The sequence below is a fragment of the Artemia franciscana genome, chromosome 19, assembly GCF_032884065.1.
Source record: "Artemia franciscana chromosome 19, ASM3288406v1, whole genome shotgun sequence".
Lineage (NCBI taxonomy): Eukaryota > Metazoa > Arthropoda > Branchiopoda > Anostraca > Artemiidae > Artemia > Artemia franciscana.
In genome coordinates, this window is record NC_088881.1 from 31,654,750 (window position 1) to 31,682,544 (window position 27,795).

Consider the following 27,795-nt stretch of genomic DNA (forward strand, 5'->3'; position numbering starts at 1 on the left):
AAGAAATTCTGTTTTAGCAGGGTTAATAACCAGACCAATATTAGTATAACCTCGACTTAGGAGATCGATATTAGCTTGAAGGTTACAAAGCGATGTGCTCACCAGTAGTATGTCGTCGGCGTAGCACAGTAGGCTCACATCCATACATTCAGTGTTAAAACCACCGTTAATCTTTTTTGTTACCGACGAGGTTAGTGAATTGAAGAGTACAGGGCTTAAAACCGACCCTTGACGCAGTCCCCGGTGAAGCTTAATCGGTTTCGACAGGAGTTCACTACTCAACTTAACACGGATAAGGCTACTCGAATACCAGTGCCATAGGACGGCCGCTACATGTGGGTTCACACCTTGGTGCAGCAGGTTCAAAATTAACTTTGAATGAATTACCGAATCGAACGCCGCGGACACATCTACTGCACAAATTAAAAGAGTCCGTGATTGATTCTGAGCTTTCGATACTATACGCGTAAGAAGGCGATGTGCAAATGCACAACCGAGGTGGCGACGGAACCCAAATTGTCGATTGTCAATTTTACACTTTCGTAACAGCTCAGGTAACAGAAGTCTCTCTAACACTTTGCTTAATGTACTAGAAACTGTTATAGGCCTATAGCTAGAGCAGAGGTTACGATTTTTTCCCTTCTTCAAGACGTTAGACACAATACCTAGGGCAAACGACTTAGGGACTGCACCAGAATCAAGGCACATTTGATATAGCAGCGTCAAGTGCTCAATGAGCAGAGGTGAGCCACAGCGGAGGTGTTCAGTCACAATTCCGTCGTGCCCGGGAGCCTTGCCCTTTCTCAGCTGCTTAATAACCTGGAGCACTTCGCCTATTGAGACGGTAAAATAGTTCCGTTGGCTCAAGAGGGACGCAAAAGCTCGTGAGAGCTCACTATCACTATCAAATGAATTGAGAAAATCGACTTAGATCAGTAAACACGAGATTAAGGGGGATTTATCCAAATTACGAAGGTTTTATGCATAATTGGTATCCTTGTTACTGTTCCCAATAGCGGTACAGTTGAACCTCGGCAACTTCGATCAGTAACAGTAAAAATGGTTCAGTCACCCAAGCGTCTGTGCAACTATAAAAGTGTGGCATGTCAAGTTTGATTTCTTCTAAATTATGACACCTTTGTCCTTAAAGTCTTCAATACTTTTTTTTAAATCTATGTGTAGTCAAAAATCAAACTACTGTAGGCAGGGGCGTAATTTGCTATGGGGGAGGTTGGTAACTACCCCTTCTAGACCTCGGTTTGCCTCCCCCAGACCACAGTTTGTCCCCCTCAGAAATTTAGTTTCTTCAAAAATTTCTCAAAACTAAGATAAGACTGCATAATTAAAGCATTCACAGAAACAGGTCAGTTTTCTCTTTAATATCTTCGCTATATCGCTCATTTTTTAGTTTTCGCCATTTTCAGTTGTATTGGGAAAATTGCCTCTCCACCCCCCTCCTTAGGATTTTGACAAAATTACGCTACTAACTGTAGGGTTGTGAAAAAAAACACAATGGATTTGAGATAAATTCAGTAAACGTAACAAAAATGCATATATGCAAGTTTCTGACGAGCTTTTTAAGTTTTTTATACCCCTAACCGAAAACAAAATCCTGGACATGGCCTTGCTCTATATATTATATAATGTTACGTAAATTTAACTATAAATGTAAGCTAATCCTACCAGTTTCCAAAGCTAATGTTTTGAAAGTCAGGTGATTAAATTAAAATTTCTTACTTTCAGTTACAGCTCTAGAAGCCTAGTAAATAACTGTAAAGCCCAAATTGCTTTCGCTATTAAACAGGTTCTGAACTTTTTTACGTGGCAAGCCCATGGCAGGGCCGTATCCAGGATTTTTTTCGAGAGGAGGGGAGGGGGGGGGGTTAAAAAGACAGCATTCGTTTCAATCGTTATCCATTTGACTGCCCAGCTCAATAATTCATTTAAAGCTGTTGTTCAAAGCGTGCCGAGCGCGTAGCAAGTCTTGTGCGTAGCAGTCCCTAATGCTGGTAGCGCAAAGTTGACTATTTCTGCTGAAGAGTTTTGGGCTACGCAAGTTTATGTTATGTTGATTAAAACTTTCAATGTAGCAGCAACAAAATCAAATTTCTGAATAAGCAATTAATAAATTTTGAAAATAAATTGATCAACTGTTTTCTGGAAACCCTTTAAGGCTTGGTGTGAGATTAATAATCTCTATTTCTTCTTCTTCTTCTGCATCCCTAAAGTAATTTTTTTTTAATTTGCTTATGATGGCTGTGGTGATCTTTGCTGATGATTATGATGGTTTACGAATTTTCAGGTCAGCCTAGTAAAGACTTATTAACTGTAAAAGATCATACGTAAAACTTAACCACTTAGCACAGAAAATTATGCACATAGTGTGAAAGCCACTTAACGTCTACTAGGGCTTTCACTCTTCGCCGTTGAGCCTTCTCCACTACCACAACTCAAGGCTTTACATTTTATTATGGAATCTTACAAAGGAAATTTTGTCCGTAACGTAGGCAGCACCAAGTAAACTTGAACTTTATATCATGGCCATATCTAGGGGGGGAGGGGTCAGAGGGTTTGAATCCCACCTCCCTCAATTTTTTGTCAGACTCGTATAAAAGTAACAAATATGCATATATGCAAGTTTCTGACGATCTTTTAAAGTTTTTTATGCCCCTAACCCAGAACGAAATCCTGGACACGGCCTTGCTCTGTATATTAGATAATCTTACGTAAATTTAATTATAAATGTAAGCTAATCCTACCGATTTCCAAAGCTAATGCTTTGAAAGTCAGATGATTAAATTAAAATTTCTTATTTTCAGTTACAGCTCTAGAAGCCTAGTAAATAACTGTAAATCCCCAATTGCTTTTGCTATTAAAGAGGTTCTGAACTTTGTTACGTGGCAAGCTCATGGTAGGGTCGTATCCAGGATTTTTGTCGGGAGGGGGGGGTACAAACGAACTTTAAAAAACGCATCAGAAATTTGTTTATGCTCATTTATCTTACTTTTTTACGGGTTGGACAAACATTTCGGGGGGTGGGAGGTTTGGGGTCGAACCCCCTTACCCCCTGGGTACGGCCTTGAGCTCATGGGATATATATAGAGTTTCTAAAATGCTCAATAGTTCTAATGCTAAATTTTTTTGTTAGTTTTTAAATCAGCCTATTAATTAAATTATATTGATTTAAAATTGTAATTACAAATCCAGATAATGTATACTTACAGATTTTATCATCGAGTTTTTAAAGACTTGGAACCAGGGACGTGTCCAGGATTTTCCTTCAAGGGGGGGGGGGTCATATTTTTTTTTAAAGCACAATGGGCCTTCTCCATAAAAAAAGGACCTTGTCCATAAATATTTTTACAAATATAACACAAAATATGACCTTTTACTGTGTTTTGTGACAAAATACGAAACATATTTCTTTGATTCAAACAGTTTTTTTTTTACTTTTGAATCAATGCAGTATCACCACTGAATCACCACTGCAATGAATCACCACTGCAAATGCTGCAATATCTTATCGACTGCAAGTATTAATACTTAACATAATCATATTGAAAATTCCATCTTCCTAGGATATCGTTCCTTAAAAATAACATTAAATAAACTTAATTCACTTTAATACTGAACCCTCCAAGCATAAAAACAGAAGAGAGAGAGAGAGAGAGAGAGAGAGAGAGAGAGAGAGAGAAAGAGAGAGAGAGAGAGAGAGAGAGAGGGGAGAGAGAGAGAGAGAGAGAGAAGGATTGCTAGCAACATGAATTCCCGCTATTTATAGTCTACATATGCACTGAAGTTTAAAAAGTGAAAGCAAACTACCATTATATTGATTAGACAAATTCAATCAGTATTTATTTTATTGAATTAGGAAAACAAAGGTTCACTTTGCCGTACATCAAGGCACAAAATATTTCAACTAACTTACATCTCATGTTTTGGGACTTTTTGCCTCAACTGCCGAACTAGACACAAAAAACATTTTCTCTATTTTTAGTTTATTTACCTGAAAAATTTTATTAACGCGGCCAACATTGTATTTGAACATACATGCAATACTTCGCTAGAAAATTATGTCAAATTACTAATAAACGTACCTGATTTTTTAGAAGTTTTTTTTGCCAGTACTACCAAACTAGACGTAAAAAGCGTTCTCTCTTTTTTTGGTTTCTTTACCTAAAAAATGTTCTTAAGACAGTCAACTTTGTATTTGAACAGGAGAAAAAAATTTCCATTAGAAATTATGTAAATTGCTAATAAAATCACCAACATTTTTCTAAAGTTTTTTTTTTGCACATGTACTGCCAAACTAGACATTAATAGCATTCTCTATCTTTTTTCTTTTTTCAGTTTTTTACCTAAAAAAATTTAAGAAGTCAATCTGCCTTGTACTTGAACAGAAAAGCAATACTTCTATAAGAAATTATGTAAAATTGCTAATAAACGGGTCTGCTTGAAAAATAAAATAAATAAATAATAATGAAAAATCTGTAGCAATAAAATTAACGAAAATTGCATGAGTGGTTCATCCTCTATTGAAATTTTTTTTAGAATTTTTTTCGTGTTTAAATGTTTATTTAAGTACATTTTAATATGAACATATTTTAAGTACACTTCATAATACCGTTACAATTTATTACATTTGACTTCTAAAAATGATGTACGACTTACTGTTTTTTTTTTTTATTTTGATGTATCAACTCTATTAATTATTTCGGGCCTACAAAGTACAAATTAGGGAATTATTTAGGTTAAAGTCTATTTGACTTTGGTTTATTTATAATAGTTTGTGGTTCATTCTCTGCTGGATCTTATTTGTATGTGTTTGATTATTTATTTAAGTACATTTAAATATGAAAACATTTTAAGTACATTTCATAATATCATCACAGTTCATTACAGTTCGCTTCTAGAACAGATGCCATTTATTACCCATTATATTTTTTTCTTTTTAATGTATTAAACCTGCCGATTATTTAGGGGGCGCAAAATATAAAATAAGGGTGCAAAATATTGAAAATTAATCCAATATGATAAAGATAAAAAAAATTGCATGAATGGTTCGTCCTCTGCTCGGTAATTTTTATTTTATTTTGAGTATGTGTCTAAGTACGAAAACATTTTAAGTGCATTTCACTATATTGGTACAATTTATTAGAATTGACCTCTAAAAATGATCTCCAATTTAGATTTTTTTTTTCTTATTAATTTTTTATTTCATTGTTTTTTTTTTGTTCCGTTTCGATTTAATAATCTTATTGTTTTTCAGGGAATTTAAAATAAAATTACGCAATTGGCTTCTAAAAATGGTCTCCGATTTAGATTTTTTTCTTATTAACTTTTTATTTCATCGATTTTTTTCGTTTTGATGTAATAATCTTATTGAATTTTCAGGGAAAGTAAAAAAAATAGGAAAATATTTAGCGGTACAAGTGAGTGGAAAACTAAAGTAACTTTTTTCGATTTTTTTTTTTACTGTATTTTACAAAAAAAAAGATTTGTTTGTACAATGAAGATGTTTTAGGTATGAAAGAGAGACATCAAATTTCAGAATTTCAATCATACTGGACGGCAACCGCAAGCAAATTATTTCCAGTTTAAGAATAAAGGCCAAACATTCCTGTTTTAAGAATAAATACCAAAATAAGGCCGAATTAGAATATTTCGAGCTTAAGAATAAAGGCAAAACATTCCAGTTTTAAGAATAAAGGCCAAAGTAAGGCCGAAATAGAATATTTCGAGTTTAAAAATAAAGGCCAAACATTCCTGTTTTAAGAATAAATGCCAAAATAAGGCCGAAATAGAATATTTCGAGCTTAAGAATAAAGGCCAAACATTCCAGTTTTAAGAATAAAGGCCAAAGTAAGACCGAAATAGAATATTTCGAGCTTAAGAATAAAGGCCAAACATTCCAGTCTTAAGAATAAAGGCCAAAGTAAAGCCGAAATAGAATATTTCGAGTTTAAAAATAAAGGCCAAACATTCCTTTTTTAAGAATAAATGCCAAAATAAGGCCGAAATAGAATATTTCGACCTTAAGAATAAAGGCCAAACATTCCAGTTTTAAGAATAAATGCCAAAATAAGGCCGAAATAGAATATTTCGAGCTTAAGAATAAAGGCCAAACATTCCAGTTTTAAGAATAAAGGCCAAAGTAAGGCCGAAATAGAATATTTCGAGTTTAAAAATAAAGGCCAAACATTCCTGTTTTAAGAATAAACAAAATAAGGCAGAAATAGAATATTTCGAGCTTAAGAATAAAGGCCAAGCATTCCAGTTTTAAGAATAAAGGCCAAGGTAAGGCCGAAATAGAATATTTCGAGCTTAATAATAAAGGCCAAACACTCCAGTTTTAAGAATAAAGGCCGAAATAGAATATTTCGAGTTTAAAAATAAAGGCCAAACATTCCTGTTTTAAGAATAAATGCCAAAATAAGGCCGAAATAGAATATTTCGAGTTTAAAAATAAAGATCAAACATTCCTTTTTTAAAATTTACGGCAGGTGAGATGACTCATTATATTACCAAGAAAACAGCTGATTTATTGAGATGCCCTTTTTACGCTTAGCACAGTAGTACGAGTTTGAACAGAGATAAAATAGAGAAGTGGCAAGTTTAAGACTGTAGGCGCCAAATCCCAGCTTGACAAACATGCCACGTAACAACTTAAAAATTGCCACAGCTGAGATGGATATACTAGAAACCTAATTGTACTAAACCTGATTTATCAAGACACAGTTTTTCGCTTAGTACAGCAGTGTGTCATGGACTCGAGGTAAGAGTTAAAAAAAACTACTGCTTCAAAATTATAGGAGACTGTAATACCTAAAAGCATTCCCTAGAGCTTAGCCATACAGAGAAAAAGTGAGCACCACCTTAATTCAACCTAAAAAGTGGAATGTGACTCTACAAAATAAATTATGCTACAACCCTACAAGCTGGCTCTATTTAGGACATTATACTACAATAGGTGAAATTTAAATATTCGACTAAAAACAAATAATAAATTACATTATATGTTACTTAAAATAAATGCATACAGTTTTAAAGGAAGAAAAGTGTAGAGAAAAAGGCAATAAGAGAATCATCATAATAAGTACTCCGAAAAAAAATTTAAAGATTTACAAGAGAATTATCAGAGCTAAATAAATTCCTAGAGACACAGGTAAAAAATGGCACCATATAAATTATTAAATAATGGAGCTTCCAAAGCCTTGATCTTGCAAAATTCTTCGCAACACAGACATCTCACTTAAAACACCACTAAGCGACTGTTGCATGCCACCAAGGGAGTGTTGGAGGGATCGAACCTAGAATAATTATTACAGTAATGATTAATGTAAATTGCAATAATTAAATTAGCTGAATTGATTCAATCAATTTAAATTAATTAATTTAAATCAATTTAATTAAGTAATTAATTTAGTACTTAAACCCTCACATGAGGTTTGGAGGGATCAAAACTCTAATAAATATACAGTATATAATTATTAAGCTATAATAAATAATTATACTATAATTATTATACAATTAAATATATCATAATTATCGAAAGAGTTATATTAAAATTGATTATAATTATAATATAGAGTATAATACAAAATATTTAATGAAGTTTAAATTGCCAAGGACCATGAAAATAAAATATGGCTATTGAAATTGGTTAGATGGAACTTAAACAGTCATATTGAATGAATTATCTTTCCTTCTGTCTCTTCTTCTTTTTCTTTTTTCCCCTTTTCACTCTATTTTTTTGAGTAGATGCTTTTGAATTTTATGCGTTTAAATGATTAATAGTTTAATATTTGAAAGTCTATGGTACCATGAAGCCTTTGTGGCGATTTGTGACTTTTTTTTCTGAAATATATCTTATCTCTTAAAAAATTAAAACTTATATCTCTTAAAAATTAATGTCAAGAATTCAATTTTAAATGTAAAGAAATTTATGTGCACTCATGCAATGTTTGATAGCAGAAGGAGCCAAATTAAAAAGCAGAAAAATGGGCAAAAAATTAGCAAAAAAATAAGCTAAAACATTTTGCACCTAACATGTTAAGAAGCCATAGCCTTCCTTTGCAGTTGTCTTTAAAAATTAACAAATTTCTAATATTGACTTTTTACGAACAAAAAGCGCTGCCAAATTAAAAAAATAGTTTTACTGATTTACTTTGGCAGTTCAACGTGGCAACACTGACGGAAGTCTGATACTGCCCTAAAATTTTTGAAAGAATCAAGAAATTTACGTGCAGTTATGCAGTGTGTGATAGCAGAAGGAGCCGAATTAATGACGCGGGCGAAAAATTAGCAACAAATAAGCTAAAACATTTTGCACCTAACACGTTAAGAAGCCATAGCCTTCCCTTACAGCTGTCTTTAGGAATAAACAAATTTCTAATACTGAATTTTTACGAACAATAGCGCTGCTAAATTAAAAAAAATAATTTTGCTTCTTTATTTTGGCGGTTCAACGTGGCAACACTGACGGAAGTCTGATAATGCCCTGAAAATTTCATAATTTTGAAAGAATCAAGAAATTTACGTCCATCAGTGTTTGATATAGAAGGAGCCAAATTAATAAACAGAAACGCGGGTGAAAAATTAGCAAAAAATAAGCTAAAAATATTTTGAACCTAACACATTAAGAACCCATAGCCTTCCCTTGCAGCTGTCTTTAGGAATAAATAAATTTCTAATATTGAATTTTTACGAACAATAGCGCTGCCAAATTTAAAAAATTAGTTTTGCTTATTTATTTTGGCGGTTCAACGTGGCAACACTGACGAAAGTCTGATACTGCCCTAAAAAATTTCGTAATTTTGAAAGAATCAAGAAACGTACGTGCAGTTATGCAGTGTTTGATAGTTGTAGGAGCCGAATTAATAAACAGAAACGCGGGTGAAAAATTAGTAAAAAATAAGCTAAAAAACCTTTTGCGCCTAACACTTTAAGAAGCCATAGCCTTCCTTTGCAGCTGTCTTTAGGAATAAACAAATTTCTAATATTGAATTTTTACAAACAAAAGCGCTGGCAAATTAAAAAAATTAGTTTTGCTTATTTATTTTCGCGGCTCACGTGGCAACACTGGCGGAAGTCTGATACTGCCCTAAAAATTTTATAATTTGGAAAGAATCCAAATTACCCCAAGGGAAAATTGGGTTCCATAAAAACAACCTGAAAAACAACGTCAACGATTTTTTCTTCGCGTTAGCGTTCGTCTGTTTACGGTTGTATTTTCGGGGGATGTTGGTATTTTCTTTTCTGTATCTTCTTCTTTCTGTATCTTGTCTGTATTTTCTTTCTGTTGGTATTTTCTTTTCTTTCTGTTGGTATTTTCTTTTCTGGTATTATATTTTCTTTTTGGGAAATCTGGGGAAACTTCAAATATGCGAAGATAATGTTTTTACTACTTAAGTCTTCAGATATATATTCTTTCTGAAATAGGAAATTTCGCAACAAGCCTGCAGCTACAACCAAGTCCGTATCCAAGGGGTAAGGGTATGAACCCCCCTCCTCCCGAGAAAACCCTTTCGTAACCCCCCAACAAAATCTTGGATACGACCCTGGTTAACACAAAAAGGACATGATCTTCTACTGCTTTCAGATCTAGTCAAAGAGCGAGAATTATGATGTTGTTTGACTTTTTCTGGAGGAAAAATCTGAATTTTCTTGGAAAATGGAAGATTCTCCTTTTTTCAACTAATTTGTAAGTAACAAATACCTCATTTTTTCTTCTGACTCCACCAAAGAGACCAGATCCGGTCCGGTTATGTCAGTCACTTATCTTGGACTTGTGCTTATTCTTTCAGCCAAGTTTCATCCTGATCTCTCCGCTTCAAGCGTTTTCCAAGATTTTCGGCCCCCCCCCCTCAATGACACTGGACCCGGTCGGGACAAAAAAAAATAAGAGATCTGAGTTTCGAGGTCCTTCTAAACAGGAAATTTGATTAAGGTACGGTCACTCTTTCACAAGTTAAAAATACCTCATTTTTTTAAATTTATAGAATTAACCCCTCCTCCCCAACTCCCCCAAAGAGAACAGATCCGTTCCGGCTATGTCAATCCCGTATCTAGGACTTTTGCTTATTTTCCACCAAGTTTCATCCCGATTCCTCCACTTTAAGCATTTTCCAAGAGTTTAGGTTCCGCCCCCTCCCCAACATCCCTTTCACCAGATAAGGTTGAAATTTAATATAAGAGCTCTGAGACATGATATCCTTCCAAAAATAAAATTTCATTAAGATCCGATCACTCCTTCGTAAGTTAAAAATACCTCATTTTTCTAATTTTTCAGAGTTAACCCTCCCCCCTATTCTCCCAAAGAGAGCAGATCCATCCCGTTTATGTCAATCACGTAACTAGGACTTGTGCTTATTTTTCCCACCAAGTTTCATCCCGATTCCTCAACTCTAAGCGTTTTCCAAGATTTTAGGTTCCCCCTCAATCGGATCCAGTCGGGATTTAAAATAAGAGCTCTGAGACACAATAGCCTTCCAAACTTCAAATTTCATTAGGATCCGATCACTCCTTCGTAAGTTAAAAATATCTCTTTTTTTTAGAATTAACCCTCCCCTCCCCCACTCCCCCATAGATAGCGGATCCGTCCCGGTTATGTCAATCACGTATCTAGGACTTGTGCTTATTCCCCCCAAGTTTCATCCCAATCCCTCCACTCTAAGCGTTTTCCAAGATTTTAGGTTCCCCCCTCAATTCCCCCCAATGTCACCAGATCCAGTCGGGATTTAAAATAAAAGCTCTGAGACACAATATCCTTCCAAACTTCAAATTTCATTAAGATCCGATCACTCCTTAGTAAGTTAAAAATACCTCATTTTTCTAATTTGTTCAGAATTAACCCCCCCTCCCACTCCCCAAAGACAGCGGATCCGTTCCGGTTATGTCAATTACGTATCTAGTACTTGTGCTTATTTTCCCCGCCAAGTTTTATCCCGATCCCTCCACTCTAAGCGTTTTCCAAGATTTTAGGTCCCCCCATCAATTCCACCCAATGTCACCGGATCCAGTCGGGATTTAAAATAAGAGCTCTCAGACACGATATCCTTCCAAACTTCAAACTTCATTACGATCCGATCTCTCCTTCGTAAGTTAAAAATACTTCATTTTTTCTATTTTTTTCGAATTAACTGGCCCCTCACTCCCCCAAGATGGTCAAATCGGGAAAACGACTATTTCTAATTTAATCTAGTCCGGTCCCTGATACGCCTGCCAAATTTCATCGTCCTAGCTTACCTGGAAGTGCCTAAAGTAGCAAAACCGGGACAGACCGACAGAATTTGCCATCGCTATATGTCATTTGGTTAATTTCAAGTGCCATAAAAACAGGGAAAGAAGGTACCAGAAAAGACCTTGGAGGGGGGCCAAGGCCCCCCAGGCCTTCTGGATCCGCCAGTGAACCTGAGTTAGTTTATTTTTTTTTCTGTTTACCGTGTGGAATTACAAAAATAGAAGTTCTCCCTTTTCAATTTAAAGAAAGGTTTCTGCACATATCTGGTACATCTTTTTCCACTTCACTAATTAAACAAATACTTTCTTGCTCAAATAAAGGATACCATAAGAGTATTGCAAAGATCCCAATCTTATCTTCCTCACAATATACCTCTGAAGAGATCTTTGAACAAGAAAACGAGCAGACTATTTAAATATTTTTTTTTTGTCGTATAAATGATAGGGGCAAATCAGCAATTTTCCTTTCCTAGACTTTGTGTTGCTTCGTCATTTCTTGGAATCTCATTGGTAATCAGGAAGGATCTTAGGCTTAATTAGGCGCGAAAGGAGTTTTTCCCGTATCTCATTGAGATAGAACCAAAGAGATGATAAAAAACAAAAAATAAATAAATTACGATTCATGCAGAATCCATTCTCTTTTTACCCAATTATTCTATTAGCCAATTCTAAACCTCCTAGCCTTTTCTGCTTGTTTACTACTAATATACAAAGCCCATATCCATGACTTTGTCCGGGGGAGAGGTTTTTTCGGGGGGGAGGGGGGATTACAAAAGCTTAAAAAAGTGTCGCAAATTTGTTATATTCATTTTTGATACATTTTTACAAGTGTGACAAACATTTCATGGGGTTCAAACCACCTAACCCTCCCCCTGGAAACGGCCTTGCATAATAATATAATTCTACTCCCCCCCAAAAAAAAGTACAAATGAATTTCAAATGTTACGCAAGAAATTGGGGAAGGAGTTTCTAACATGCTGCATTATCGCTGAGCACTGTATTTCAATGGTTTAAACAAACTCAATAATCTTTAAATAATTTCAATTATAAGGTATTCATGGGAGCATTGCACTAGTGAGGAAACAAAATGCAATCGAGATGACTTAAATGTTTTTTTCTTTTTCGAAAACTTTTTACGACCTTTCAAATGTATCTCCCTCTCAAAAGCCTAAAGCATCGTCTTGATTGACATCATTCACCCTGTCATCAGCCGGGCCGGCTTCAACTGAATAGCTAATCATAGCCATCAAAAGATTCGAAGGCTGTCCAGTTATATTGACTCTAAATCATAGCCACCGGTTCAAAAATGATCTTTCAACAAAAAAGAGCTAAGAGCTCATAACTTGTGACGAGGCAAGAAGAGCTAAGAGCCAAGAGATCATATGGTATGAGCTCTAGAAAAATTTTATGAATCAATAGATTGATTTAAAAGGAAAATAAGAGGCTCAATGCCGGTCAGGATTTAAAATAAAGCTCTGAGTCACGATGTCCTTCTAAATATCAAAATTCATTAAGATCCGATCACCCACTCGTATGTTATAGATACTTATTTTTTTCTAATTTTTCCTCTCCCTTTAGCCCCCAGATAGTCGAATCTGGAAAAACGACTTTATCAGGTCAATTTGTGCAGCTCCCTGACACGCCTACCAATTTTCATCGTCCTAGCACGTCCAGAAGCACCAAACTTGCCAAATCACGGAACCCCTCCCCCCAACTCCACCAAAGAGAGCGAATCCAGTACGGTTCCGTCAATCACGTATCAAGGACATTTGCTTATTCTATCCACCAAGCTTCATCCCGATTCCTCCACTCCAAGTATTTTCCAAGATTTCCCCCTCCAACTCCCCCCAATGTCAAAAGATCTGATCGGGATTTGAAATAAGAGCTCTGAGACATAAATTCCTTCTAAATATCAAATTTCATTAAGATCCAATCACCTATTCGAAAAATAAAAATACCCCAATTTTCACGTTTTCCAAGAATTCCGGTTTTCCCCTCCAACTATCCCCAATGTAACAGGATCTGGTCTGAATTTAAAATTAGAGCTTTAAAGCGCAAGACCCTTCTAAATATCAAATTTCATTAAGATCTGGTCATCCTTACGTAAGTTACAAATACCTCAATTTTCAAAATTACCCCCCCCCCCCCCAAATCCACCAAAGAGAGCAGATCCGGTCCGATTATGTCAGTCACGTGTCTTAGACTGGTTTTTATTCTTCCCATCCAGTTTCATCCTGATCTCACCGCTTTAAGTATTTTCCAAGATTTCCGGTCCCCCCAACTGCCCCCCCCAATTATGCTGGATCCGGTTGAGATTTAAAATAAGAGACCTGAGTTACAAGGTACTTCCAAATCTGAAGTTTCATTAAAATCCGATCACTCCTTCGTAAGTTAAAAATACGTCATTTTTTCTAATTTTTCAGAATTACCCCCCCCCCCAATAGAGCGGATCCACTATATTGGGGAGAGGATCCCCAATAAATCACGTATCTAAGACTTCTGCTAATTTGTCCCGCCAAGTTTCATCCCGATCCCTCCAATCTAAGCGTTTTCCATGATTTTAGGTTCCCCCTCCCAACTTCCCCCAATCTCACCAGATCTTTTTGAGATTAAAAATAAGAGCTCTGAGACACGATATCCTTCTAAATATCAAATTTCATTGAGATCTGATCACCCGTTCGTAAGTTAAAAATACCTAATTTTTTCTAATTTTTCAGAATTAACCCTCCCTCCTCCCAACTACCCCAAAGAGAGCGGATTCGTTCCGGTTATGTTAATAATGTATCTAGGACTTGTGCTTATTTTTCCGACCAAGATTCATCCCGATCCCTCCACTCTAAGTGTTTTCAAAGTTTTATGTTTCCCCCTCTAAACTCCCCCCTCCGATGTCACCAGATCCGGTCGGGATTTAAAATAAAAGCTCTGAGACACGATATCCTTCTAAATATCAAATTTCATTGAGATCCGATTACCCATTCGTAAGTTAAAAATACCTCATTTTTTCTAATATTTCAGAATTAACCCCCCCCCCAAATACCCCAAAGAGAGCGGATCCGTTCCGGTTATGTCAATCATGTATCTAGGACTTGTGCTTATTTTTCCCACCAGGTTTCATCCCGATCACTCCACTCTAAGTGTTTTCCAAGTTTTAGGTTTCCCCCTCCAACCCCCCCCCCCCCCCCATGTCACCAGATCTGTTCGGGATTTAAAATAAGACCTCTGAGACACGATATTCTTCTAAATATCGAATTTCATTGAGATCCGATCGCCTGTTCGTAAGTTAAAAATACCTTATTTTTTCTAATTTTTCAGAATTAACCCCCCCCCCAACTACCCCAAAGAGGGCGGATCCGTTCCGGTTATGTCAATCATTCATCTAGGACTAATGATTATTTTTCCCATTAAGTTTCATCCCGATCCCTCCACTCTAAGTGTTTTCCAAGATCTTAGGTTTCCCCCCTCCAATTCCCCCCAATGTCACCAGACCTGGTCAGGATTTAAAAAAGAGCTCTGAGACATAATATCATTCCGAACATTAAATTTCATTAAGATCCCATCACCCGCTCATAAGTTAAAAATACTTCATTTTTTCTATTTTTCCGAATTAACCGGCCCCCACTCCGTCCCAAATGGTCAAATCGGGAAAACGACTATTTCTAATATAATCTGGTCCGGTCCCTAATAAGCTTGCCAAATTTCATCGTCCTAGCTTACCTGGAAATGCCTAAAGTAGCAAAACCGGGACCGACAGACAGACCGACAGAATTTGCGATTTCTATATGTCACTTGGTTAATACCAAATGCCATAAAAATGCTGCTGGCAGGGTAAATAATGCCAATAAAGACGAGAATTAAGTCTAGTCTCACGTTACTGATGTGATCGCTAAATGCCTGAAGCCCATATGAGATCAGAGAAAAGGTTTATATAAAGATAACAAGAAAGACAATCAAACTGAAAGTCGTATAGCGACGTTTGTCGCAACATCGTATACCATTCATGGGTTTGGGTCAGGTAGTCAGAGTAGTTGTATTAAAACGTCAATTAGATTTACAATGCTAGGGGAACATGAAGCGTTTGACCGCTGAAAAGCGTTGGCAGGAGCAGCACTTTGGTTTTCAATTTTCATCATAAAGCATACGCTAGCAATCTCCAACTTTTTAGAATAGTAGTAGTATTTCCTCAACAATTTTAAAAGCAGCCATAACCTAAAGCTACTAGCCCCTCAAGACGTTATTACGCGCACCCGCGCAATACTATGGAGCACTTGTAACGGCATAGCACACTTATTACGTACCATGGAAAGGTTTTTAAAGGCAGCCATGGGAAGGTTTTTAAAGGCAGCCATTGCAAGGTTTTCAAAGGCAGCCATAGAAAGGTTTTGTAAAGAGTCCCCGCCCAATCAAGATTTCCGTTATTGTTATGTTATACTTTCTCTGATTCTTCAAAAAACCTACGAGACCCCACCAAATCAGAATATCTTTGGATGTTATGAATAATAACCCTGAGGGTTGTGGGAGAAACCTACAGGGCCCGTCAAATCGTGATTTTTTGGTTTTTATGTAAGAGGGTTAGGTTGTTGCCTATTTTGAATTAAAATCAAATAGTTGTTTGAATCAAGCCGTGGCTAATTATAGTCTCATTGAGAGAAAGACAAAGCTGGAATAGCCCCCCTTATTAGGATTGTATAAAAATGATGTTAGTTCATTTGTTAATAGATAAGTCTATTTATTATCCGTCTACATCCGTCATTCCTAGGGCAAACGAACTAAGGTAGATTGTCATAGAGCTAATATTATAGAATCAATAGTTTACCAAGTGTTTGGTTAAATGGCAAGGATAAAGGGCGGGAGTAAGTATGCCCCATTTATTGTACCAATACTTGTTTGTTATCTTTTAGCAAGGCACGCCCGCCTAGAGTCTCAGGTCAGTTGACCAAGAATTAAAAATTGACATATGACCATTAGATTGCATGGAATGAGAGGTAAAGAAGGCACGCCTACCTATGGTCTAAAGCAGGGTTTAACCAAGAATTTAGAATTGACACAGGACCGTCAATTCGCGTAGAATAAAAAGGTGTTTCTTAAAAAATCTTCAGGGTCCCTCAAGTAGAGACATGGTCCAAATTGATCAGAACCCAATATTTTCATGGTTTACAGCCATTTCGTGTCAGCAGACAAAGGGTTTTGTCGCCATTTTCTATGAGCTGAACCGTAAGAGAGTCTAGACATATATTGATTTTCCCAGAAACACAGTCCTGTTGACAAATATAGGGTGTACCGCTAGTTCCAGGAAAAAGAAGCGTTACGTCATCCACTACTATTCTAACGGGAACTAAGGAAGTTTCTATAGCCCCTAAGGGGCATAAAAACGGATACTAGAACAGAATTCCCAACAGTCTTGTATTGTCAATATGGTCTTTAGGGGGGTTATCGGCAATCTGAAACGATTTTTTCTGGCAAAAAACTTCCGCCAATGAATACTTGAGTACTTTTTAAATATAAATTTTCAATTTTAACGTCGGATTTTCGAGTTCCATCAGTTAACTTAATCACGGACTTAAGGAAATAAGCACGAATTGAGGCACTTTACCCTCACAAAAAATTTAAAACCTTTTTTTTACCTTTCATAATTTTCATGTTTATCACCACGGATTGTGAAAACTCCTCCTAAGCTTAAATACTTACATATAAAGTTGATAATTTAAGCTGGAGAGCAGTGTGACTATAGGTCTCTGACATTGATAAAGAAGGGAGAAAGTAAGCAGATAAAAGGGGTATGAGGGCAAAGGGAGGTAATTTATTAAATTTGAATTTAATGTTTTTTCAGAAAGTTTAGCTTATTACATTTAAACAGCGATGCATAAAATTTTTATAGCTCAAATTCAAAATAGACTGTTTTCTTTTAATATCGCTTATTATAAAGAGAATAAAAACGCGAAAGAAAATACTTGGGGTCTGTGATATTCGTTAATTCAAATTTTTCTGTTAAATAACCCCCTTCAGAATGTTCCCTTTAAACCCTAATACAGTTTAAATTCTTCTTAGAGCAAAAGGGTTGCGCATCATTTGCCCTCGATAATTCCATATCATTATGGCATTTTTTGGACCACGCTAACGTGGGTAGGAGGAGCAATAAGGTTATTTCTGAAGGCTAAGACGATTTTTAACCATATAAGTCCTTTTTATAAAAAATAATTTCAATAAATGATAAAATAAGATATATTTTTCGCTTCATGGAAAACTAAAAATTTATTTTTCTATTACAACAAAACCCCATCCAGGAGGAGCTTCCTCCCCAAAGAGGGTGAGGATAGGAGCTGGTCCAACCACACAAAGCGGTCAGAATGCGGAAGACGAGAATGCGCCCCCTTCAGCTCGAAACCCCCGTGGAGGGAATAATGGCCTTTCTGCCCTCCACAAGCAGGGTGGTAAAGTCGCCGGAGCTTAACGACCCGTTCCCCATGGCAGTAGAGGTGTCTGCCCATCGGGACCTTCAAGATGGAGCTGCTGACCTTAATGTAAGTAGAATTACTGATATTTCTTCATAGTGCTTATTTATTTCCAGTAAAAAATTGTCATTTTTCTAGCTAATGTATATTCTTGTTCAGATAAAGGGAGAAATAACTAGGATGACGGAGTCTTGTTCGCGACCTCCGAGAGGGGGGTTTAATGGTATTGCTCTATCGTAAATAGAGTCCTGGTTGGATTTCGTTGAAGTAAGGAAGCTAGGACTGTTTTAAAAAGCTATATATATATATATATATACATATATATATATATATATATATATATATATATATATATATATATATATATATATATATATATATATATATATATACACACACACATATATATATATATATATATATATATATATATATATATATATATATATATATATATATATATGTATAAATATATATAAATAAATAAATAAATAATATATATATATATATATACATATTTCTGGTGTTGTGCTAAAGGCGGCCTTTGGACACAGGGCCGAAATATTCATTGAATTGAATTCCACTGTCTTGAGAAAATTTCCCTACTGTTTCTAGGTTGTGTTTGTTTGATATTGCCATATCCTAAAAATAATCCATTCTTTCCAAACCAATAAAGACTCTGAGGGGCTTTTCGCATTAATTTAACGCTAAAAACTAAATTTGTATGCGAGATAAACTTCTCTGGCTATTACAACACTGATACTACCCTTAAAAGATATATCTTTAAAAAATAACGCATTCCTTTTAGTTTAGTATAGGGCCCCTGTCGATGGTTTTAAGGGAAGACCCCTCAGCCTCCTAAGAGAGAAATGGCGAAAAATAAGACATAATTTCGGGTTAATAAAAAGAGAAATATAACTAGAATCTTCCCGTTTCTAATTTTGAAAACTTAGCGCTTTACTGTTGCCTCTAAGAAGAGGAATATGAGGAGCCATTGACCCTTTGATTAATAACATACTCTTTTCACACCTTAAAATCATAAATGCTTCAAGGGAATAAGAATTTTTCGTTCTTTCCAGGTCCCCAAAAATGATGATTTCGACCACTTAATTGGCAATCTGCTCACCAAGCTCTTTGGAGCAGCACCAACGGACACAACCTCACCCTCAGTAACCGTATAAGGCCCTTTAGAACACAATAATACTCAAAACGTAAAGAAGACGCACTCTACCCCATATGTATGTGGTAATATCTGCTCTTAAATACTAAACTGGTAGTGTGGGAGCTACTAACCCGATGGGTGACTTTGCAGGTCCATGTATGATATACTTTCAGACTCTTGAATTCTTAACTGGTAGAGTGGTCTCAATAAATCCCAAAACCCACTTTGGGTCCATTTATGAAATAATTTCCGGTCAGTAAACCATTAAGTACTAGTGAGTTCCTTCTAACTCTGAATGCTCACTCTTACGTATAATATATTTTCTTTCCGCCTAATATAAATTCCTTCACAGGATGAAATCAAAAGTGTCTCAGTGAGGTATAATGACGAAAATAATGAAGGATCTTGACCTCGATGCGGAATTCTTAGACAACCTATTAAATCAAGGGCCATCAAGCGAGGTAGAGGGTACTAAAAGATTAAGTACCCGCCCCTCAAAGTGACGGTGATAATGGGGAACCTGGACAAAGTGATGCCAACTCACCTCTGTCTTACCGGAATATTATTTAGCTGATACTGCTTTGCGCAATATTTATATTTTTAGAGCTGATTTTGCAGACTCCTTCAAACTCTTACAAGTGGTAGTATCCAGTAGACATAGCACACTCCTATGTCAGTAAAATTTGGGCACTTCTTGGACGACAAATTTGGAAGGCGGAAGGGCGACAAAGTGTGAAAACATCTATCGCAAAAAAGATTTTTTGAATGAAAAGTCGGGTGAGGTGTACTCTCATTACCTACAAACAAATATAAAGACGGTTCACCCGGACTTACACAGTTTTGAGGTTTTTTTTTCGGAGTAGGTGGGTAGTATTTTTAATAGGGTGGAAAGTCATAACGAAAATGAAAGCGGGTCAATAGTTTTACTTAGGAAAAATTTAGAAGTTAATATCACAAAATTTAAAAAAAGAATTTGTTTTAAGACGCAGGAGGGGGATAGGTAGTTTTATAAAATATAATGTATATCTAATGGACATTAGAGGTGTACAACGGTTTCGTTTCGATACGGGCTCAGAGTGCTTCAAATATTCAGCCCTTGTCGCAGGAGAGATGATGCTAGTAAGACACATTTGGATCATTGAGCAGTTAATAGGGGTGGGGAGGGGGCAGAGTTTCCTAGAGTAGATTTCAACCGTTTAAAGGGGCAATATCCTGTAAAACTTAAGGGGATAGATATTTTTGAGAGGGCAAATGAGAGGGCAATTGCATTATCTTATGGGCAAACTCGAGTAAAACCATGCAATTGGAAAAGGTATTTGAGACATTGGGTAAAATTGTATAGGACCAGAAGTGGTTGCACTTATTAAAACAGCTAATAAGTCAATTTTACGGCTGCGCAACATAAACGATCCAATTACTCTATCACCAGAGGACGAGTTGGCAATTAAAAATAAAGATATGTGTTGGGTTTGTAAGAAAAATTGTTGAGGGTAGTGGGGAAATGTCATTCTGTGACTGTGAACATTTAAGCAATCCTTTTTTATCGGGGGGAGAGGGGAGTAACCTTCGTGGACTGGCACATAAATGTTGTAATTTGAACGTTATGTAGCAATATTTTTACCGGTTTACATTCACAATCCCAAATATGATTTGAAATTCCTATAACCAGCATTGGGACGTTTTCAGAAATGTGAACGGGTTTTTTTCATATAACATCATACCCAAATCATCTGAGAAGTTGCTCATCTTAGAAGTCAAATAGAGAATGGTTTCAATTCAAGTACAAAAAAGCAACGATTTTAATGGTATCCCCCTCCAGAAACAGCACTTTCAAGATGGTAAAATGTATGATTTGTTAACGTTTAAGGACATGTACCTGTATGAGTACTTCAACTCCACCTCGACGCTATGTGAGGAAAAATTGCCATCCATTGAAGCGTTTTATGTTTCACTTCACGATCGCCAATGCACCACTGCCGACTATAAATTTGCTAAACAAGTTTGGGCCAAGGGAGGATGTAAAAATGGGGAGAAATATTGTAAAAAGTACCTGGCAAGTGATGCATAAATGCTGTTGAATATTGTCGGTAAAAACATGGACAAAATTTACGAGGGATTTGTCATCTGATGATAAATTTAATTGTCAAAATCAGTAAAGTTAAAATAGGTCTGATCATCGACGTGGATCAGCACTTATTCGTAGAGAGATCCATGCGGGGAGAGTATGATTTTCACGGGGATCATATCCTGTAAACCAATCCGACTGGACAAAACAAAGGTGAAAAGTCGAAGGCGATTTTCTTGATATGAACTCCCTTTATCTGTTGGTAATGTCTCACTTTTCTATGCCGCGTGGGAATTACAAATTGCTGGACAATCCTTGTGCTCCAAATTTTCCCGATATTTATACTTTTGAGGAGAATGAACCACAAGGATGGTTTCTCGAAATTGATGGTGAAATACCTTTGGAACCTCATGACTCGGTAATGGATTTTGTTTTCCCGTGCATAAACAGACCAGTACCTAGGGGTTCATTGAGTCCCTATAATCTATTTTTGGTAGAGGATGGGGGTATGCACTGGATACCTTCAAAACAAAAAGCTTATTGCCAACCTTCATCAGAAACAGAATATTGTCGTACATAACGTCCTTTTGCGGTGGATGATGGCCAACGGTTTCAAAGTCATAAAGATTCATACAGCCCTCCTATTGGATCAAAAGCCATATATGAAGACGTTTATTGACACCTTTATCAGTAAACGATCTGGGGCAAAAAACTAAGGTAGAAAAAGAAATCTTTAAACTCGTGTTAAATTCAGACTTCGGTAATGTGGAAGATGTGCGAGAGTGTGCACAATAAGAGGCGTTATGACGTTGTAACGAACCCGAAAGAATTTGCCAAAATCATTGCAGATCCGAATTTCTGATTGTTCATGGTCATAGACTCCAATATGATCCTTTTACACAGAAACGAAAGAAGTGTAATTTTAAATAAAACATTGCAGCTGGCACTGTCATATTAGAAATTTCCAAGAAACTCATGATGGAATTTTATCAAAATGTGTGTAAGCCCCAGTGGCCGTGGGAGGGCCAAAAATTAAAAGAGATAATCTATGGGAGAATGGTAAGCACGTTAGCTCTCGAACGGATTAGACCAACTGGTACGAGTCTATTTACCCGGAGCTAGTAGGACGCCAGGCCAAAACTAAGTTGCTATTTTAAAATCTGAGACGCGGAGCGACTTAATATCAACGGTTTGCTTGCAGGTTCGAGGGTGTACTGTGTGCAAACGCAAAATGAGGATATCAAAAAGTTCTGCAAGGAGGTGCCTACAAACAATGTAAAAGAAAATTTCGGTACGAGGGTTTATAGGAACTGTGTAAATATAATTTAATTTCAAGAGCGACGGGGCTTAGGTGCTTAATCAATTTATTGATGCATTAAGCGAGACAAAACAAACTGACACTCCGCATCTGTTTGAAGATTACCCAGAGTTTCAGTTACTCTTCCCATTTCTCTAGTGACCCAATAAGCGATCGGGATAGGCAAGAAGTGATAGAAAAGAACATTCATTTTATTGATCGTGAGTCAGTTTCTATTTAGCACTGAAACAGTTAACATTGAATATGTATTACATGTGTCCACTATGTTTGCATACATTGAGTAGCTGGTCATCCTGTGAGAATTGTACTATTATTGATGACTATGACGAAAATGTAGATTATGCAATCCATGTAAATTGCATAGAAGATATGCTGTTCAAATTAAAGACTGTAACTCCTGTCTTGAAAAAGTTTGTGATTCCCACACTAGAAGTTTCAAATGCTCCAATTTTCACTATGGTAAATGTGATCAATGGGGAAATACTTACCCTGGCATGATTGCAAACAACCCTAAACATGATTTCAGTTTATTTTTAAGAGAGTGGTATCGTCGTGGTTTTAAATTGTTTTGGGAGGAAGTACCTGGTCTACGCTTCAATTGCTGGAATAATAAGAGTCTGGCTTTTATGACATCGCTGTGACGATACCGACTACTATGATTATAAACCTACTGATTTTTCTTTGACTGTTACAGAAAGTGATTCTTCATATGAGAGAGTCGTGTGTGATATTGCTTCAAATAATGTGAGGCGTGTGGGGGGCTCTTTAAAAAACATTCCCATGGCTGCCTTTAAAAACCTTCCTATGGATGCCTTTAAAAACCTTCTTATGGCTGCCATAAAAAATTTCCTATGGTACGTGGCGTACAGGTTGCTATACCGTTACAGATGCGCTTTAGTGTTGCGCAGGTGGGCGTAACAGCGTCTTGGGGGGCTAGTATTTTTAGAATTACCCGCTATGGCCGCCTTTGAAATTGTTGAGGGGATACCACTTATAGCATGACCTAAGAAGAATTTTTTCTTAGAAAGTAAAAAAATAAATAAAATATGATACATTACTTGAAAATGTTCTATAAACACGCGGTTTTTTACTGTTATTAAATAAAAAAAACTAGTTTTTTTTAACTGAAATTAAGTAGCGACATTAAAACTTAAAACGAACAGAAATTACTCCGTATATGAAATGGGTTGTCCCCTCCGCAGTCCCTCGCTCTTTACGCTAAAGTTTGACTCTTTGCCACAATTCTACTTTTTAAAACAATTAAAAACTTTAGCGTAAAGAGCGTGGGACTGCGGAGGGGACAACCCATTTCATATACGGAGTAATTTCTGTTCGTTTTAAGTTTTAATGTCGCTCCTTACTTTCAGTTAAAAAAAACTAGTTTTTTTTATTTAATTTTTGAACGTTTTTGAATTAATTCATGTTTGATTTTGGCTCTCCGCACATAAATTATTGAAATGAAATTAGTGTATTAATTTTTTTTTGGCTAAATGGCTTTCTCTTAGTTTTGATCAGACGATTTTGAGAAATAAGGGGTGGGGAAGGAGGCCTAGCTGCCCTCCAATTTTTCAGTTACTTAAAAAGGCTACTAGAACTTTTAATATTCAACGAACGTTTTTATTAGTAAAAAATATACGTAACTTAAGAATTAACTTACGTAACTAACTTTTATATTCTTTTATTTTTATTATGTGCACGAGAGGGTTTGTACCCTCGTTAATACCTCGCTCTTTACACTAAATCGTAAGTTTTGTCCCAATTCTTTAAGAATGACCCCTGAATCAAAAAGGCCGTAGAATAAATAGTTGAAATCACTAAAATTATTTTAGCATCAAGAGCGAGGTATCTATCTCCTCCTAAATACCTCGCTCTTTATGCTAAAGTATTTTTAGAACCCCTCATATGCGTAATAATCTCTGTTCGTTTTAAATTTCAATGCTATTCCTTACTTTCATTTGAAAAAACGTTTTCATGTTTATTTTTTCATTGTTTTTTTTTTATAGTAATGCTAGAAAATCCTGCGCCCTTTTCATTGAATTTTTCTTCCCCGTGACATATTCCTCAAAGGAAAGATCCTCCCACAAGCCCTCTCCGATCAACCCCACCCCCCAAACCAAAAAATCCCCATGAAAACACCTGTACACTTCCCAATAACCATTACTATATGTAAACACTGGTCAAAGTTTGTAACTTGCAGCCCCTCCCTCAGGGATTGTGGGGGAGTAAGTCATTCCCAGAGACATAGTTATTATGGTTTTCGACTATGCTGAACAAAATGGCTATCTTAAAATTTTAATCTGTTGACTTTTGGAAAAAAATGAGCATGGGAGGGGGCCTATTTGCCCTCCAATTTTTTTGGTCACTTAAAAAGGGCACTAGAACTTTTCATTTCCGTTAGAATGAGCCCTCTCGCGACATCCAAGGACCACTTGGTCGATAAGATGACCCCTGGGAAAAAAAAACAAATAAATAAACACGCACCCGTGATTTGTCTTCTGGCAAAAAATACAAAATTCCACATTTTTTAGATAGGAGCTTGAAATTTTTGCTATAGAGTTCTCTGATATACCGAATGCGATAGTGTGATTTTCGTTAAGATTCTGTGACTTTTAATGGATGTTTCCCCCTTTTTTCCAAAATAGGGCAAATTTTCTCAGGCTCGTAACTTTTGATGACAAAGACTAAATTAATTGAAACTTAATATTTGGAATCAGCGTAAAAATTCGAATCTTTTGATGTATCTTTTAGCATCAAAATTCCGTTTTTTAGAGTTTCGTTTACTATTGAGCCAGGTCGCCCCTTACTACAGTTCCTTACCACGAACTGTTTGAAAAGAAAATAATTCGGTATTTCGGGGCTTCTGACATTATTACTCCTTTGCGGAAGTTAGGCTCAAAATTGAAAAAGGATTATATTTTTTCTCTGGGCCCCTTCCACCTCTTAGTTCGTTTATTTTCCCGTTAGTTTTCACCTGTTTTCGCTTTATAGTTGTGTTATCTCTTAGCAGTTCTTTCGTTAGTTGAGTTATGGTTGTGGTATATATGTTTTATCGCTCGTATAGTTGTGTTATTTTCAAATTATACTCCATAATAGAGAGGCTCCGAACACCCAGCATTGTATATTAAGCTCTTAATTTGACATTTTTTTCTAACGTGACCAGATTCGTCCTGCGCCCTTTTCATTGAATTTTTTTCCCCCATGGCATATTTCTCCAAGGAAAGATCCTCCCATATAGCCCCCTCCCTCAACCCTACCCCCAAAACCAAAAAAAAAACCCTGAAAACGTCTGTACACTTTCCAATAACCATTATTATATGTAAACACTGGTTGAAGTTTGTAACTTGCAACCCCTCCCCCAGGGGCTGTGGGGGAGCAAGTCATCCCCAAAAACATAGTTATTATGATTTTCGACTATGCTAAACAAAATGGCTATCTCAAAATTTTGATCCGTTGACTTTGGGAAAAAAATGAGCGTGGGAGGGGGCCTAGATGCCCTCCAATTTTTTTGGTCACTTAAAAAGGGCACTAGAACTTTTCATTTCCGTTAGAATGAGCCCTCTTGCGACATTCTAGGACCACTTGGTCGATACGATGACCCCTGGGGAAAAAAAAAAAAAAAAAACAAACAAATAAACACGCACCCGTGATTTGTCTTCGGGCAAAAAATGCAAAATTCCACATTTTTATAGATAGGAGCTTGAAACTTCTACAGTAGGGTTCTCTGATACGCTGAATCTGATGGTGTCATTTTCGTTAAGATCCTATGACTTTTAGGGGGTGTTTCCCCCTATTTTCCTAAATAAGGCAAATTTTCTCAGGCTCGTAACTTTTGATGGCTAAGACTAAACTTGATGAAACTTATATATTTAAAATCAGCATTAAAATGCGATTCTTTTGATGTAGCTATTGATATCAAAATTCAATTTTTTAGAGTTTTGGTTACTATTGAGCCGGATCGCTCCTTACTACAGTTCGTTACCACGAACTGTTTGAAAATACACCATGTATACATGCTAATGCTGTGTTTCTTTTCCAAAAAAAAACCGGCAAGTTCTACGTGTCGTGCTACGCAACTATTAAAAAAAAAAAGAAATGAAGCATGTACAAGCTGAGGCTACCTTACTTAGCCTCAAGACAGAACACCCATCATTTGTTTCCGACGCAATTAATGACAAGAATGAAAAGTTCAGTTCAGTTTCAGTTCACAATAGTTCACTCTGGTTAGTTCAAAGCACTTCAACTAATTGTTTTAAGGTCGAATTATACGAAAAAATAAAACAAACAGAGTTAATCGACTTAGCTTCTGAACAATTCAGATTATCTGAATAATTACGAAAAAATAAAATAAACGGAATTAATCAATTTGCCTTGTGCAGAGTTCAGAGAATGAAAAGTTCAGTTGAGTTTCAGTTCACAACAGTTCATTGTGGTTAGTCTAAAGCACTTCAACTAATTATTTTTACAATCAAATTACGAAAAATTAAAAATAACAGAGTTGATCAATTTGACTTTTGCACAATTCCGAGAATGAAAAGTTCAGTTCAGTTTCAGTTCACAACAGTTCAGTCTGGTTAGTTCAAAGCACTTCAACAAACTAATTTTACAGCCGAATTACGAAAAAATAAACAAACAGAACGAATCGATTTTAAATTTGAACAGTTCAGAAAATGAATAGTTCAGTTCTTTCAGTTTCTAACAGTTCAGTGCAGTTAGTTCAAAGCACTTCAACGAACTGTTTTTACAGTTGAATTATACGAAAAAATAAAACAAACAGAATTGATCGATTAAACTTTTGAACAAATCAAAAAACAAATAGTTTAGCTGTTTCAGTTCTTAGCAGTTCAGCCTAGGTAGTTCAAAGCACTTCAACTAATTGTTTTTAAAGTCGAATTATACAAAAAAAACTAACAGAATTGATCGATTAAACTTTTGAACAAATCAAAAAATAAATGGTTTAGCTGTTTTAGTTCTTAGCAGTTCAGCCTAGGTAGTTCAAAGCACTTCAACTAATTGATTTTACAGTCGAATTACGAAAAAGTAAAACAAACAGAATTGATCGCTTTAACTTTTAAACAGTTCAGAGAATGAACAGTCCAGTTATTTTAGTTCCCAACAGTTCGAACCAGTTAGATCAATGCACTTGAACTAATTGCTTTTACAGTCGAATTACAAAAAAAAAAATACAACAAAGTTGATCGCTTTAAATTCTGAACAGTTCAGAGAATGAACAGTTAAGTTATTTTAGTCCTAACGATTTAATTCAGATAGTTCAAAGCATTTTAATTAATCTTATTTAAACTCAAATATCTCAAAATAGAACAAATTGACTCAATCAAATTGACTTGTGAACAGTCCACATAGCCTTAACTTTCATGTCTTTTTCATAAATAAGTCTAGCTTCTTACATCAGCAAGTCAAAACAACAGGCTAGTTTTATTGAAGGAAATTTGCTAGGGGCAAACAACGTAATAGAGTCAATCCAATACTTTTATTAAATGAAAAAAATCAATTTGGCTTCTGAATGGCTCATAGTTTTCTGTCTTACACGTTTTTTTCATAG

General features: G+C 36.0%; 1 protein-coding gene across 1 annotated transcript in view; it reads right to left on the minus strand.

The window, feature by feature from the left end:
• Window positions 1-3,842: 3,842 nt before the first annotated feature.
• Window positions 3,843-27,795, minus strand: part of LOC136039561 (SH3 domain-containing kinase-binding protein 1-like) — a 124,951-nt gene continuing 100,998 nt past the window's right edge. Inside the window, exon 13 of the mRNA XM_065723402.1 lies at window positions 3,843-7,310. Coding sequence (XP_065579474.1) covers window positions 7,191-7,310 — 120 coding nt within the window. The 3' untranslated portion in view covers window positions 3,843-7,190. The remainder of the gene's footprint in view (window positions 7,311-27,795) is intronic.